The sequence below is a fragment of the Salvelinus fontinalis genome, chromosome 41 (assembly GCF_029448725.1).
Source record: "Salvelinus fontinalis isolate EN_2023a chromosome 41, ASM2944872v1, whole genome shotgun sequence".
In the NCBI taxonomy this organism is placed as follows: domain Eukaryota; kingdom Metazoa; phylum Chordata; class Actinopteri; order Salmoniformes; family Salmonidae; genus Salvelinus; species Salvelinus fontinalis.
The window spans coordinates 8,268,050-8,283,702 of record NC_074705.1 but is presented as its reverse complement, the minus strand read 5'-3'; the positions used below and the strand labels follow the sequence as shown (position 1 = coordinate 8,283,702).

Sequence of the window (15,653 nt, the reverse complement as noted above, 5' to 3'; positions counted from 1 at the left end):
ATCATTAGAGAAACCAAGGCTGTCGAGTCTGCCAATGAGGATGTGGTGATTGACAGAGTCAAAAGCCTTGGCCAGGTCAATGAATACGGCTGCACAGTATTGTTTCCTATCGATGGCGGTTACGATATCGTTTATGACCTTGAGCGTGGCTGAGGTGCACCCATGACCAGCTCTGAAACCAGATTGCATAGCGGAGAAGGTGTGGTGTGATTCGAAATGGTCGGTAATCTGTTTGTTGACTTGGCTTTCGAAGACCTTAGAAAGGCAGGGTAGGATAGATATAGGTCTGTAGCAGTTAGGGTCAAGGGTGTCCCCCCCTTTGAAGAGGGGGATAACCGCAGCTGCTTTCCAATCTTTGGGGATCTCAGACGACACGAAAGAGAGGTTGAAGAGGCTAGTAATAGGGGTGGCAACAATTTCAGCAGATAGTTTTAGAAAGAAAGGGTCCAGATTATCTAGCCCGGCTGATTTGTAAGGGTCCAGATTTTGCAGCTCATTAAGAACATCAGCTGACTGTATTTGGGAGAAAGAGAAATGGGGAAGGCTTGGGCGAGTAGCAGAGGGGAGGGCAGTGCTGTTGTCCGGGGTAGGGGTAGCCAGGTGGAAAGCATGGCCAGCCGTAGAAAAATGCTTATTGAAATTCTCAATTATAGTGGATTTGTCGGTGGTGACAGTGTTTCCTATCTTCAGAGCGGTTGGAAGCTGGGAGGAGGTGTTCTTATTCTCCATGGACTTTACGGTGTCCCAGAACTTTTTTGAATTTGTGTTGCAGGAAGCAAATTTCTGCTTGAAAAAGCTAGCCTTGGCTGTTCTAACTGCCTGTGTATATTGGTTTCTGGCTTCCCTGAAAAGTTGCATATCACGGGGGCTGTTCGATGCTAATGCAGAACGCCATAGGATGTTTTTCTGTTGGTTAAGGGCAGTCAGGTCAGGAGAGAACCAAGGGCTATATCTGTTCCTGGTTCTAAATTTCTTGAATGGGGCATGCTTATTCAAGATGGTGAGGAAGGCATTTTTTTAAAATGACCAGGCATCCTCTACTGACGGGATGAGATCAATATCCTTCCAGGATACCCCGGCCAGGTCGATTAGGAAGGCCTGCTCGCTGAAATGTTTCAGGGAGCGTTTGACAGTGATGAGTGGAGGTCGTTTGACCGCTGACCCATTACGGATGCAGGCAATGAGGCAGTGATCGCTGAGATCTTGGTTGAAAACAGCAGAGGTGTATTTGGAGGGCAAGTTTGTTAGGATGATATCTATGAGGGTACCCGTGTTTACGGAATTGGGGTGGTACCTGGTAGGTTCATTGATAATTTGTGTGAGATTGAGGGCATCAAGCTTAGATTGTAGGGTGGCTGGGGTGTTGAGCATGTTCAAATTTAGGTCGCCTAGCAGCACGAGCTCTGAAGATAGATGGGGGGCAATCAGTTCACATATAGTGTCCAGAGCACAGCTGGGGGCAGAGGGTGGTCTATAGCAGGCGGCAACGGTGAGAGACTTGTTTTTAGAGAGGTGGATTTTTAAAAGTAGAAGTTCAAATTGTTTGGGAACAGACCTGGATAGTATAACAGAACTCTGCAGGCAGTCTTTGCAGTAGATTGCAACACCGCCCCCTTTGGCCGTTCTATCTTGTCTGAAAATATTGTAATTGGGGATAAAAATGTCTGAATTTTTGGTGGTCTTTCTAAGCCAGGATTCAGACACGGCTAAAACATCCGGGTTGGTAGAGTGTGCTAAAGCAGTGAACAAAACAAACTTAGGGAGGAGGCTTCTAATGTTAACATGCATGAAGCCAAGGCTATTACGGTTACAGAAGTCATCAAAAGAGAGCGCCTGGGGAATAGGAGTGGAGCCAGGTACTGCAGGGCCTGGATTCACCTCTACATCACCAGAGGAACAGAGGAGAAGTAGGATAAGGGTACGGCTAAAAGCTATGAGAATTGGTCGCCTAGAGCTACTAGAGCAGAGAGTAAAAGGAAGTTTCTGGGGGCGATAAAATAGTTTAAAGGAATAATGTACAGACAAAGGTATGGTAGGATGTGAATACAGTGGAGGTAAACCTAGGTATTGAGTGATGATGAGAGAGATCTTGTCTCTAGAAACATCATTGAAACTAGGTGATGTCATCGCATATGTGGGTGGTGGAACTGAGAGTTTGGATATGGTATAGAGAGCAGGGCTAGAATCTCTACAGTGAAATAAGCCAATAAACACTAACCAGAACAGCAATGGACAAGGCATATTTACATTAAGGAGAGGCATGCTTAATCGAGTGATCAATAAGGGTCCAGTGAGTAGAGGTTGGTTGGGGTCGTGGCGATCCAGACAGCTGGCCGGGTATATGGCTATCGGTAGCAGCATAGGATGGAGGTCTGTTTGTAGATACCTCGTGCGTTTCCGTCGGTAGGTTCCGTGTAGTGGGGTTTTGTTCAGATAGCAGCCGATAAGACAGCTAACGATTAGCGGGCCTCAGATGAGCGTTCAGGTAACGTCGGGACGGAGGTGCCGGTTGGATAAATCCCTCGGGCAGATAACGTCGGCAGTCAGTCGTGAAGGCCCGGTGGGGTTCCGTATCTGCAGCAGCAACAAAAGAAACGGGTCCGGATGGTGATGGAACTCCTCAGCTGGCTAGCTCCAGCATGATTTGAGTTTGCTCCGGGGTCGACGTAAGCCAATAGTCACACGGTATGCAGCTAGCTAGCTGCGAAATCAAGGTGCAAGTGTCCAGAGCCTGCGGTTGGAATCCGGGGAAACTGAGAGAAAAAAAGTCCCGGAATGCTCCGGTCCGAGTCGCGTTGCACAAAAGTGCCGGTAGATTATCGAGCTAAAGGAATAGCTGATGACCGCAAAACGTGGGCAGCTGAAACACCAACGCTAGCCAGCAAACCGGCTAATTTCGGGGCAGCTACAGATTAGCTTCTGGCTAGCTATCGGAGTAGCTTCTGGTTAGCTTTCAGGCTAGCTTCTGAATTAGCCCCTGGCTATCTTCCACGATGGATTTTCAGATTGAGGTAAATAATACTTATTGTAATTGGTGAAGCGGGTTGCAGGAAAGCTTTTGCAGGAAAGCTTTTGTAGTTGAGTTCTTGGATAATAAAATAAATAAAAGATATGTGAAGAAAAGGTGTAAATATATATATATACAGGACACGACACGACAATACGGAAAAAGACGTCTGAACTGCTAAGCCACCTTGGACTACAGAGTTAGTCATATCATATCAACTGGACACTACAGAGTTAGTCATATCATATCCACTGGACACTACAGAGTTAGTCATATCATATTCACTGGACACTACAGTTAATCATATCACTGGACACTACAGAGTTAGTCATATCATATCAACTGGACACTACAGAGTTAGTCATATCATATCAACTGGACACTACAGAGTTAGTCATATCATATCCACTGGACACTACAGAGTTAGTCATATCACTGGACACTACAGAGTTAGTCATATCATATCCACTGGACACTACAGAGTTAGTCATATCATATCCACTCCAGTCCAGACTGCATGTTAGTTGTCAGTGTCACCCACACACCAATGCGTCCACACAGAGGCCCACCTCACATTGGCCAGGTCGGGACCATATATTCTTTGCTTGTACCAAAGCTGCAGTCTTTGTAATGTCCACCAAGGGGCATAAGGAACCTGAGCACTGTCAGCTGTCTATGAGCATTACCTTGGTGCAGAGGACACACAGGACAGACCATAGAGTTCAGTTCTCTGGACAATACACTCTTCATTGGGATGATAATAAGTGGGCAGTCATTTAACAGAATAGAGAACAGAGAAAGGGATGTAAGGACTAGGCCTAAAGAAGGCTGCGGGTTAGAGGGAGTGACCAGTGAAGAGAGCTCACCACTGGGCTGGCACGGGCAGAGCTGGCCCTGGACGAGGCCCGAGAGTTGGAGCCCAGAAAACCACTGTAGTCTGAAGGCTGGCACAAAAAGAAGATGGATAAAATAGGAAAAGAGAAGGAAATGAAAAAGAGAGAGAGACGTTAGTCACAGAGTTTGTCAGTCAGCAAGCAGGGACAGACAGAGCTGAAGCAGGGACAGACAGAGCTGAAGCAGGAATAGACAGAGCTGAAGCAGGGACAGACAGAGCTGAAGCAGGGACAGACAGAGCGGAAGCAGGGACAGACAGAGCGGAAGCAGGGACAGACAGAGCTGAAGCAGGAACAGACAGAGCTGAAGCAGGAACAGACAGAGCTGAAGCAGGAACAGACAGAGCTGAAGCAGGGACAGACAGAGCTGAAGCAGGAACAGACAGAGCTGAAGCAGGGACAGACAGAGCTGAAGCAAGGACAGACAGAGCGGAAGCAGGGACAGACAGAGCGGAAGCAGGGACAGACAGAGCGGAAGCAGGGACAGACAGAGCGGAAGCAGGGACAGACAGAGCGGAAGCAGGGACAGACAGAGGGGAAGCAGGGACAGACAGAGGGGAAGCAGGGACAGACAGAGGGGAAGCAGGGACAGACAGAGGGGAAGCAGGGACAGACAGAGCGGAAGCAGGGACAGACTGAGCGGAAGCAGGGACAGACTGAGCGGAAGCAGGGACAGACAGAGCTGAAGCAGGGACAGACTGAGCGGAAGCAGGGACAGACAGAGCTGAAGCAGGGACAGACAGAGCTGGAGAGACAAGGGAATACATTGATAGACAAGTCAACCAGGCCTTGTTAGACCAAAGACAACCCTCCAACACATCAAAAACCCAAACACATACAATTCCATGCGTACGCTCCACTCTAGACTCCACCATTGTAGACATACTGCAAACCCCACGCAACAAAGTCACAATCAAACTGTGACTTGACACAGTGTTTGCAAAGGTCATCGACACACAAGACGCACTGTAAGATAATTCAGGATGGTTATTGGTTGAATACAGCTAACTGAAAACATGGATTCCTTCTTCTGGAAGTCTGAAATCCACAGGTGGGAAAGAAACAAGAAACCCCAATAGAAAGAAGTAGTGGGGTGACGACACTGTCATGCAGACTTCTCCTGGGGTGGCCAACCCTCCTACTGGAGAGAATCAGGTGTGTTCAAGCAGGGCTGGAATAAAAGCCTGCACACCCAGCCTGCCGCTAGTATCGCTTCAAGAGGAGGGTGGGTCGACCCCACAATGCAATTCCACGTTGGCACATGGGGCATGCCAAGCAAGGCCCCCTCATCAGGGTAACACAGTGATACATTCCATGCATGCTGTCTATTCAAGCCTCCCTTTTGATTTGAAAACCGTCACAACAACCACAATTCTAGACACACTTGAAAACCCCACAAAATCTCACTAGGACTTTGCACTGTGTTTCCAAAAGTCATCAACACACAAGACAGGGTGGGAATTAGTGGAATACAACGAGTTGAAGAAGGAGTCCTTGTTTGGTGTGTCTGATAAAAACAGAAGACACCACTGACCCTGATAGAAGTAGAGACTGACAACACTGTCATGCAGACAGACTATGGCCAGGGCTGGCCAACTGTCTTCCCAGAAACCTATTGGATGTGTAGGCTTTTGCTCCAGACCTGCTCCAATACAAATGGTTCTACTAATCAGCTACTCATCTGGGTGTTGATTAGCTGAATCATGTTAGAGCAGGGCTGGATCAAAAGCCTGCATACCCAGTAGCTCGTATCTCTCCAGGAGGAGGGTTGACCACCGCTGGACTATGCAGTCCCATGTTGCCACAGGGGGCATGCCAAGCAACCTCCCTCAGGGTAAGAGAGGGGGCGTCAGCGCTTCTTACACCGCGAGAGATGGAGCCACTAAAGCGCCGTGTGCTACTCTGCACAGCCTCGTCACACACAGAGCCCTGTAGATAGGAGAGAGACACACACACACTGCATCAGACTTCACCTCACAAACACACGCATACATACACACTCTGGATCAGACTTCACCTCACAAACACATACACACTGGATCAGACTACACCTCACGCACGCACACATACACATCCATCTCAGTCATCATGCAGGAAAAGGACCAGTCTTATAGCATGCCACCTTGAAGACACCACTGTACTTCTGCAACTCAGCTTACTGTCTCACGTTCTCCTTAACACATCAAAGTATTTTGGAAATGTAACTTTTAGTGCCAGGACTGTATGTGGGTCTTGATAAAATCTAGCCCCTCTGCCAAACCATTCTCACATGCCTTATAATGACACTAGCAATGACACATCACAGATCTATCTATCTACTGTCTAAACAGGTGGTGAAGGGTCAGAGGTCATAGGAAAGAGGAACCAACCCTGTGACTCTGGGTGCGTGGGCCATCAATAAAGAGCATGGAGGGCTGAAGATGGACAGAGAGGGAAACAATCCAACATTCTACTGTAAGTGATAAACAACAGTGATTCTATCCGGTATGTACAACTGGAAAAAGCTCTACGTTTTGAGAATCTCCTATTCTGTCATTCTAAGAAACCAACAGGAGGGTGAGGTTGAGTGGGTAGGGAAGGAGGGAGAAGTTGAGTGGGTAGGGAAGGAGGGAAGGAGAGGGTGAGTGGGTAGGGAAGGAGGGAGGGAGAGGTTGAGTGGGTAGGGAAGAAGGGAGAGGTTGAGTGGGTAGGGAAGGAGGAAAGGAGAGGGTGAGTGAGTGGGTAGGGAAGGAGGAAAGGAGAGGGTGAGAGGGTAGGGAAGAAGGAAAGGAGAGGTTGAGTGGGTTGGGAAGGAGGGAGTGATTGAGTCGGTAGGGAAGTAAGGAGGGGGAAAAGGAAATGGGAAAAGGTGGAGCAGCATTGGGAAATGGAAAGAGGGGGGATGAGATGTGAAGGAGAGAGGAATAAATGAGTGGGGACAGACCCGGCCATTTTGAGTGGAATTTTGATGTCTGAGGGAGGGGAGACTGTTGGAGCTGCAGTACAGATCAGATGAGAAGTTTTTCTACAACGCCACAACACACAGAGAGAGAGCGAGAGAGAGAGAGAGAGAGACACACAGAGATGAGGGGAGAGTGAAAGAGAGAGAAACAAAATAAGAATAGAGAAATGATTCCTCTGGAAAATGAACCCAACAGAGAGATAAAATGTGTCAACTCCTTTGACAAGGGACCAAAACAAAAAGGCATGTTGTTATGTCTAGAGGCATTTCAGACATTCATTAGTGACAGTTATTATGACAAGGGAAGTGCGGTGACAATACAGTCGACAACCAGACCGTCCTGTTAAACCACGTTCACTGTCTGGGGTGTGCTGATAACTAGTTGGGTTATGAGCCATTTCAAGCGCATGCATGCCTTCCCGGCCAAAAGTCTACAGTTTCATTACCATAACAACTGTCTGTGTACCAGTGTTAACTTAGTCCTACTAGCCTAGCTTATAACCATGTAGTCTTGCTTGTTTGATAATGCCTCAACTCTCAGTGTGTGAACCTTGTGTGTCTTCAAAACCCCTTTTTAATAGAACACCTTCACCGTCAGTGATTCCATCATCATCACCTCAGATTTAAATAGAGGTGTTTTTCACACGACAGGTGGTGTTCCCACATCAGGCGGGGTCCCATCGTCATATTGGGACGAGGCATGGAGGAGTTCCTTTAAAAAGGTAGAGAGAAAATCGCCCAGACCTTTGCAACGGTTAAACCATGTTTCAAAGGCCACATTCCAACTCTGATAGCGGAGACATGTACCGGAATGTTACCTCAGTCGTGTGTAGTATCTCTGAGACATCATGACACATGGAGGAAGAGACTTTTACAACCGTCTCATTGCTGACATTCTTGATGTCAAATATGACCGGTGGGAGTTCAATGAGCTGTGTGTTATGTCAGGGCCCTATTCAGCCTGGATAGCTGAAGCCTTACAGATTGCGTGATGGAAATGTAAAGGGGATTTCCCATTGAGCCGACATATGCAGCGCTTACGGTGAATGCAGTCTTCGCTAACGTGGGAACATTGCTTTTACTGCAGCAATACAGATTGAATGGAGCTCTTAGTCTGTCCTATATACAGTAGGCCTTATACTATGAGATGTTAGAGAAGCAGGAAGTAGATATCATAGAACTAGTCATTTAATAGGATCTCTATGGTATATACCAACCCTAAGGCTTCCTCGGCTCCCCACCGACATCCGTTCCTCATCGTCTGAGATCTGGGAGGGAAAGGGACACATAAACACAAACACACAACAATCAATCAATGCACAAGGTGTATCATTGTGCGTTGTTGAGCTGTAGCAGTGGATTGAAGCTGCCCCTAGACACTGACCTAAAAGTTCCCATTTGAATCCTAACCCAGTTCTGCTTTGGATTTGGAGAGGATGAGCTGATCCTAGAGCTGTGTATAGAGGCAGCCTCTACCTCAGAGCGTTCCGGAATCATTACTTATATACACAATAACATACAGAAAAGAAAGCACATGTTTGTCAGACAGGCCGTATAACGGTAGAGAGAGGGGAGATGGGGGAGTCAGGCCGTATAACGGTAGAGAGAAGACAGGGGGAGTCAGGCCGTATAACGGTAGAGAGGTGAAGATGGGGGAGTCAGTCTGTATAACGGTAGAGAGGAGAAGACAGGGGGAGTCAGGCTGGCCGTATAACGGTAGAAAGGAGAAGACATGGGGAGTCAGGCCGTATAACGATAGAGAAGTGAAGATGGGGGAGTCAGTCTGTATAACGGTAGAGAGGAGAAGACAGGGGAGTCAGGCAGGCCGTATAACGGTAGAGACGTGAAGACAGGGGGAGTCAGGCTGTATAACGGTAGAGAGGAGAAGACATGGGGAGTCAGGCTGTATAACGGTAAAGAGGTGAAGACATGGGGAGTCAGGCTGTATAACGGTAGAGAGGTGAAGACATGGGGAGTCAGGCTGTATAACGGTAGAGAGGAGAAGACATGGGGAGTCAGGCTGTATAACGGTAAAGAGGTGAAGACATGGGGAGTCAGGCTGTATAATGGTAAAGAGAAGACAGGGGGAGTCAGGCTGTATAACGGTAGAGAGGAGAAGACAGGGGAGTCAGGCCGTATAACGGTAGAGAGGAGAAGACAGGGGAGTCAGGCTGTATAACGGTAGAGAGAAGACAGGGGGAGTCAGGCAGGCTGTATAACGGTAGAGAGGAGAAGACAGGGGAGTCAGGCTGTATAACGGTAGAGAGGAGAAGACAGGGAGAGGATACAGACCGACGTGTGTCTCCGTGAAGGACGGGAGGAGTACCTCTCACTCTCCTCCTGGAAGGCCCGGAAGGAAAGAGGAAAAAAAAGTACCCGGTTAAAGGTTAGAGGTCAGGAGGAAAGGTCAAGGAAGTGGTTCTGGGTCTGCCACCAGATGTGGATTTTATAGACAAAGACCAAACAAAAACACAATCTGCACGAGGCAAAACTGGATTGGTTTTGGGAACGCTGGGGCTGGGGTTATTTCCATTCTCATTCCTGTCAGTTGACCTGGATGTAGAACATCTCCAATTGACTGAAATTGAAATGGAATCAAACCCATATCTGGACATGACACTGCATGTGTTTATTTACAGTACACTACTTATGCATTCCCTGGCCTCTCTACTCTGATGCAGGCAGACTGCCACTGGTTAGACAAGCCCAGAGAGAGGTGGGGGTGGGGTGAGGAGGGTCTACTGTAAACTCCTAGGTCATGTGACATGGATTTAATCCTCCCGGTGGGTTGTCATGGCGATCCCAGTACTGTGAAAAGGGTTTAACCCCTGTCAGATGGCATGGGAGACCCCCGTAGCGGTACAGGATCTAGTGAAGTGAGGATCAACTCTGTCCCTGTCTGGTCTGGTTCACGACAGACCTTTAAAAGCACACATGCTGCCCCTGTGCTGCCTGAGAGCAACTACACATGCCAAGCTTCTAGGTCCAGCTATATCCAGGACAACTATGATATTATCAACAGGATGGGACATAGAAATAGAGAATACTAAACACATATATTGCACAACACAGGGGGTGTTGTGTTCAACACTGTGCATGCATCACATTTACTAAACACTTCCTCGTCGCAGGCAATGCACTGTACACAGTGAAACACTACTACCTAGGGTTTGCAGTAAGCTGTTTCAATAGACAGTATATATTATATTACCAGTGTGCAGTAAGCTGTTTCAATAGACAGTATACATTATATTACCAGTGTGCAGTAAGCTGTTTCAATAGACAGTGTATATTATATTACCAGTGTGCAGTAAGCTGTTTCAACAGACAGTATACATTATATTACCAGTGTGCAGTAAGTTGTTTCAACAGACAGTGTATATTATATTACCAGTGTGCAGTAAGCTGTTTCAATAGAGAGTATATATTATATTACCAGTGTGCAGTAAGCTGTTTCAATAGACAGTATATATTATATTATCAGTGTGCAGTAAGTTGTTTCAACAGACAGTATATATTATATTACCAGTGTGCAGTAAGCTGTTTCAATAGACAGTATATATTATATTACCAGTGTGCAGTAAGCTGTTTCAATAGACAGTATATATTACCAGTGTGCAGTAAGCTGTTTCAACAGACAGTATATATTATATTACCAGTGTGCAGTAAGCTGTTTCAATAGACAGTATATATTAGATTACCAGTGTGCAGTAAGCTGTTTCAATAGACAGTATATATTATATTATCAAAGTCATCATGCAGTCACAGCAGTCTAGCAGAAACTAGCAGGGATCTTATACTGCAGTACACGTCCTACCATCCACTGCTCAATGTGGCCCCATTTGTTGTCCAGACCATAGTATTTCTGGGGGCGGAGAGGAGAGGGCAGGAAGAGGAAACCAGAGGAAGGAAGGCATTAGAAAGGAAAGACAAGGAAATGGAAAGAGATAAAGAGCGACTTGTTTTTTAACAGTGCTGAACCCAAATAATCGTACATGTTAGACAAAAGATACACACAGCGAGTGATTTGATTTAGGTCAAGCGATTTGAAAGATACATTCATTGATCTTTGATCTGACAACGACAGTTAGCATTCAGATGCCAATAGGAGTGAAACGTGAACAGGAAAGAGAGAAGGAGAACATTTGAAGAAAGGAGGCCTACCTTCTGGCTTTGATACACCTAAAACAAAATGGAGGCCTACCTTCTGGCTTTGATACATCTAAAACAACATGGTGGACAGAAGGAGCAGGACACCACGGAGAAGAGAAGGCAGGACAATAGAAAGACAGTAGGTTAGGACATGTTGTTAGTATGGAAGACGAACAGGTTTTTGGTAAAGTACATTACCACCGTGCAGAGGTGTGTGTGTGTCACCTCTTTCTGCTGTCTCTCCAGTTCCTTCATGCGTATCTCCCGTGCCTCTGCTCTGGCCGCCCGCTTCGCTGCCAGTCTCGCCTCAGCCTGAAGAAGACACAGACAGAGAAAGACAATATGCATTCAACAGGGTGTATGTATAACAGTCAAATCAAACAGACCATACAATATTCCATGGTCTCTAATCAGTATCTCTGCAGTGACTACCATTACTGCTAGCGTTAGCGTAAGCAAGCTGAGCAGAAAGTTCAACATAAAACTCAGTAAGCCCATTAGGTAAAGATGACAATGAGCTGTGCTACTATCAAATAACTAATAATTTACATGGAAACAGTTAATGAAATAATAGTTGATTATTAAGTTTCAAATGAGAGGGAAGCGTTACCATAGCAGCTAAGAGTGGGGGACTGGGAGCTTGGTGTAGAGGCTATGGTTCCTGTCTTTCTGTTAGTGTTTACTATGCAGCTAGCTGGCTAATATAGCTTGAAACAAGCCTTTGAAGTTAAATTAGATCAGAGTGCTTTTAAGTCTGCCCGTCCTCAATAACCTTTAGCATTTGGTTATCAATGCTGCTGTGATCTCGTCACTCATTTCATTGTTTAAGAGAATACCATGATGACCAATAGCCATGCTTAACACACACACACACACACACACACACACACACGATTCTGAGCTGATTGCTGTATAGGTTCCAGGTAATCCACTTATTCTAATACAATGTATGATATTTGTAAAAAAATATATATATATATATTTAACTAAGCAAGTCAGTTAAGAACAAATTCTTATTTACAATGACGGCCTACCGGGGAACAGTGGGTTAACTGCCTTGTTCAGGTGCAGAACGACAGATTTTTACCTCGTCAGCTTGGGGATTCGATCCAGCAACCTTTCGGTTACTGGCCCAACACTCTAACCACTAGGCTACCTGCCGCCCCATATTATTATTATTATTATTATATTATTATCATTATATTGTTCTAAACATAGAACAAAAATTATTTGGTACGTGTGATCAGTCTTTTCATCTTTAGCTTCAGTCTTTTCTAGTTCCGCTTCAGTCTTTTCTAGTTCCGCTTCAGTCTTTTCTAGTTCCGCTTCAGTCTTTTCTAGTTCCGCTTCAGTCTTTTCTAGTTCCGCTTCAGTCTTTTCTAGTTCCGCTTCAGTCTTTTCTAGTTCCGCTTCAGTCTTTTCTAGTTCCGCTTTAGTCTTTTCTAGTTCCGCTTTAGTCTTTTCTAGTTCCGCTTCAGTCTTTTCTAGTTCCGCTTCAGTCTTTTCACACACACACACACACACACACACACACACACACACACACACACACACACACACACACACACACACAGTTTTAATGTCATCAGCTGATATCTGGTCTGGTGACACAGAGCTTCCAGACCAGCTATCAGAGGTCATGATTGCATCGACAAAAATGAATAAGGTCCCGAGTCGTTCAGTGAAAGCTGAGATCAGGGCCCCAAAATAAAATACTAAACAAATCACTGGCTATCTTACCTTCAACTGAGAAACTGCAGACAGAAAATCCATTCAGGACAGGAACCCACTACTTTAAGATTGTCTCTCTATTCCACAACCAAACCATACGAGAACGGCTTTCACTTTCTAGTTCACCACTGAAGTGGCCTTTAGGAAACACATGCGCCTGTTTACAGCTTCTACCACAATCTTCAATCACAAGAATAAAAGTGATTCTGAAAAACGCAGGACCAGCAGCAGCCACAAGAGGGGAGTGTTCCCTATGTAGTTTTATTACTGAGAGAGGCTGTGGATGAGCCAGCATTTCTGTCTGGACACTGGTGAGGGCACACCCAACCTCACTCTGACCATAAAAACACTGCTTCCCCTAGCAACAGCCCAGCCTACAACCAAGCACATCTGATTCCCTTCAAAACATATTCAAATAATCAGATTCCACATTTTGATGTCCATGTCATCTTTAATGCTTGTTTCGTTGTCTATTTGCAGAAGAGATCAAATCCGTAAGATCGTTGAGGATTCGATGGCACCATTCCAGTTCATCCGCTGTCATACTATTAATCTGAATGTGTAGAAGTACTGTGAAGAGGGCAGTGGCATAGGGCCAGGCAGTGCTGGCAATGTGCATCCACTGGATCCCTTGGTTATGGGGGGCCTGCAAACTCTCACTATCAAGTGTTGCATTGGCCTTCTAGGGATCTGCATAGCAGCAGATCCCTAGAAGGCCAATGCAACACTTGATAGTGAGAGTTTGCAGGCCCTAGAATTTGTACACTATAGACCATTGCATAAGTCATTACATTGTTTAACTGAAAGATGGGCCTACATGTCATTTGCACAGCAACACATCCCAGTCATGGTAATTTGTAACTTTTTAAAATGTATTATATTTGAATGTATTGATGACTAGTACATCTATTTGGTTCACATAACAAACCTCAATGAACAGTTCCAATGTTATTTGTGTTTGTTGTGCAAAGACTGCTGGCAAATATGCAAATACAGTTCAATAATATTGTAGAGGAGATTCAGAGGCATGGCTTATTGGGGGTGTGGCTTTCAATTTGTTATTTTTGGCCACCCGGAAGTGTGAATGTCTTTCCAGTTCATCTGGTCTGTTCCCTTTCAATTACTGTTGTGAATTGTGATGGGAGGCCAAGTGATAATTTTGTTCACACAGGCCTGTGAAGATTTAGTCATGGCACTGGAAGAGGGTGTAACTACAGAGATCATCAGGCTACTGAAGGGCCCACTTCTGCCAAACTACAACACAGACAAAGGTAAATGGAATACCAGTCTGCTAGTTGAGGCTGGTGCTTTATATTAGCCTGGAAAGGCCTTGAACCAGTCGGGCCTGTTTTCCCTATTGTGCTTGTTTCACAGCTTGTTGAGAGGACGGCGATAGTGATCAGCACACCGGAAACCGTTTGAGTAGTAACACTGCAAAACTGTTTGTAAATGAACACAGGCCGTTAAAGGCCCAGTGCCGTCAAAAACATGATTCATTTCCTGTGTTTTATATATATTTCCACACGATGAGGTTGGAATAATACTGTAAAATTGTGAAAATTATGATAATGCCCTTTTAGTGTAAGAGTGTAAGAGCCTGAAATCGCAGCCTGTTGTGGTGGCATGGAATTTTGGCCTGCCTCAGGCAGTACATTAGTTAATAGACCAATAAGAAAGAGGGTTCCAAACCCCCTGCCAATAACAGCTAGTTTTAACTAACAGACCACTCCCAGACAGTCCTATAATTAGGCAAGTCAGTTAAGAACAAATTCTTATTTACAATGACGGCCTACCCGGGCCAATTGTGTACCGCCCTATGGGACTCCCAATCACAGCCAGATGTGATGCAACCTGGATTTGAACCACGGACTGCAGTGACACCTTTTACACTGAGATGCAGTGCCTTAGACCGCAGCGCCACTCAGGAGCCCACTTGGGAGCAATCTTAATGTTCTCACTCCAAGAGATGTTCTCACTCCTAGAGATGTTCTCACTCCTAGAGATGTTCTCACTCCTAGAGATGTTCTCACTCCTAGAGATGTTCTCACTCCTAGAGATGTTCTCACTCCTAGAGATGTTCTCACTCCTAGAGATGTTCTCACTCCTAGAGATGTTCTCACTCCTAGAGATGTTCTCACTCCTAGAGATGTTCTCACTCCTAGAGATGTTCTCACTCCTAGAGATGTTCTCACTCCTAGAGATGTTCTCACTCCTAGAGAACTAGTGGTGCAAAGCATTCAACAACAGCACGTTAACAATCCAAAACGAAACAGAAAATAGAACCTGGATAAGAATGCCAGCCAAGCCAGTAAACAAACCAAACTCAAGAAACAAAGGAAAATGCAATAACCACTAAAGGTATTTATCTTCACTAAAATGTGAAGCAAAGAGCTATTACTAACTAATTACAACCACATGTGACTGCACTGCTGTGTGCCTATTGCCTCAAGCAGTCAAGAACCTGCAGAGAGAGAACTGAGAGACTGAGGCAAGGATTCAATCTGGCTTGGCTGTTGGAGAGAAGTGAAATAGCTTGGATGCTGCCTTGAGCCTGAGACACATGGGTTATTCATTAGTAACAAGCAGCATTCCACGCTGTGAGTCTCAGACTCATAGTCTCACATTGAGCGTCACTGGTACAGTACGGTGGCCTCAATGGGTCACTATTCACTATTCAGGAGATTAGCATACTGGATTATGTCAGGGTAGATTAGGCAGGTAAGCCTGGTGAGACTCAGTCCAGTTCATGGGCCTTCACTGTGAAGAAATCATATGGCAGCCTGCCCAGCCCAGCCTGCCTTACAGCTTGCCCGGTATGCCTGTCAACAAAGACCGATGTGAAGGGTGGAGGTCTGGGGCTGCCTGTCAACAGAGACCGATGAGGAGGGTGGTCTGGGGCTGCCTGTCAACAGAGACCGATGAGGAGGGT

The 15,653-nt window shown here is 45.8% G+C and overlaps 1 protein-coding gene across 16 annotated transcripts in view; it reads right to left on the bottom strand.

The window, feature by feature from the left end:
- LOC129840681 (leucine-rich repeat flightless-interacting protein 2-like) overlaps nucleotides 1-15,653 on the bottom strand; it is a 42,959-nt gene that overhangs the window by 12,232 nt on the left and 15,074 nt on the right. For 2 of the 16 annotated variants that reach the window (XM_055908741.1, XM_055908733.1), the window contains exons 2-9: nucleotides 11,192-11,305; nucleotides 10,659-10,706; nucleotides 9,134-9,181; nucleotides 8,059-8,109; nucleotides 6,824-6,904; nucleotides 6,270-6,314; nucleotides 5,764-5,829; nucleotides 3,874-3,951 (exon numbers count right to left, since the gene is read on the bottom strand). In XM_055908741.1, coding sequence (XP_055764716.1) covers nucleotides 3,874-3,951; nucleotides 5,764-5,829; nucleotides 6,270-6,314; nucleotides 6,824-6,904; nucleotides 8,059-8,109; nucleotides 9,134-9,181; nucleotides 10,659-10,706; nucleotides 11,192-11,305 — 531 coding nt within the window. The other 14 variants (XM_055908734.1, XM_055908735.1, XM_055908747.1 and 11 more) reach the window with 14 other exon arrangements.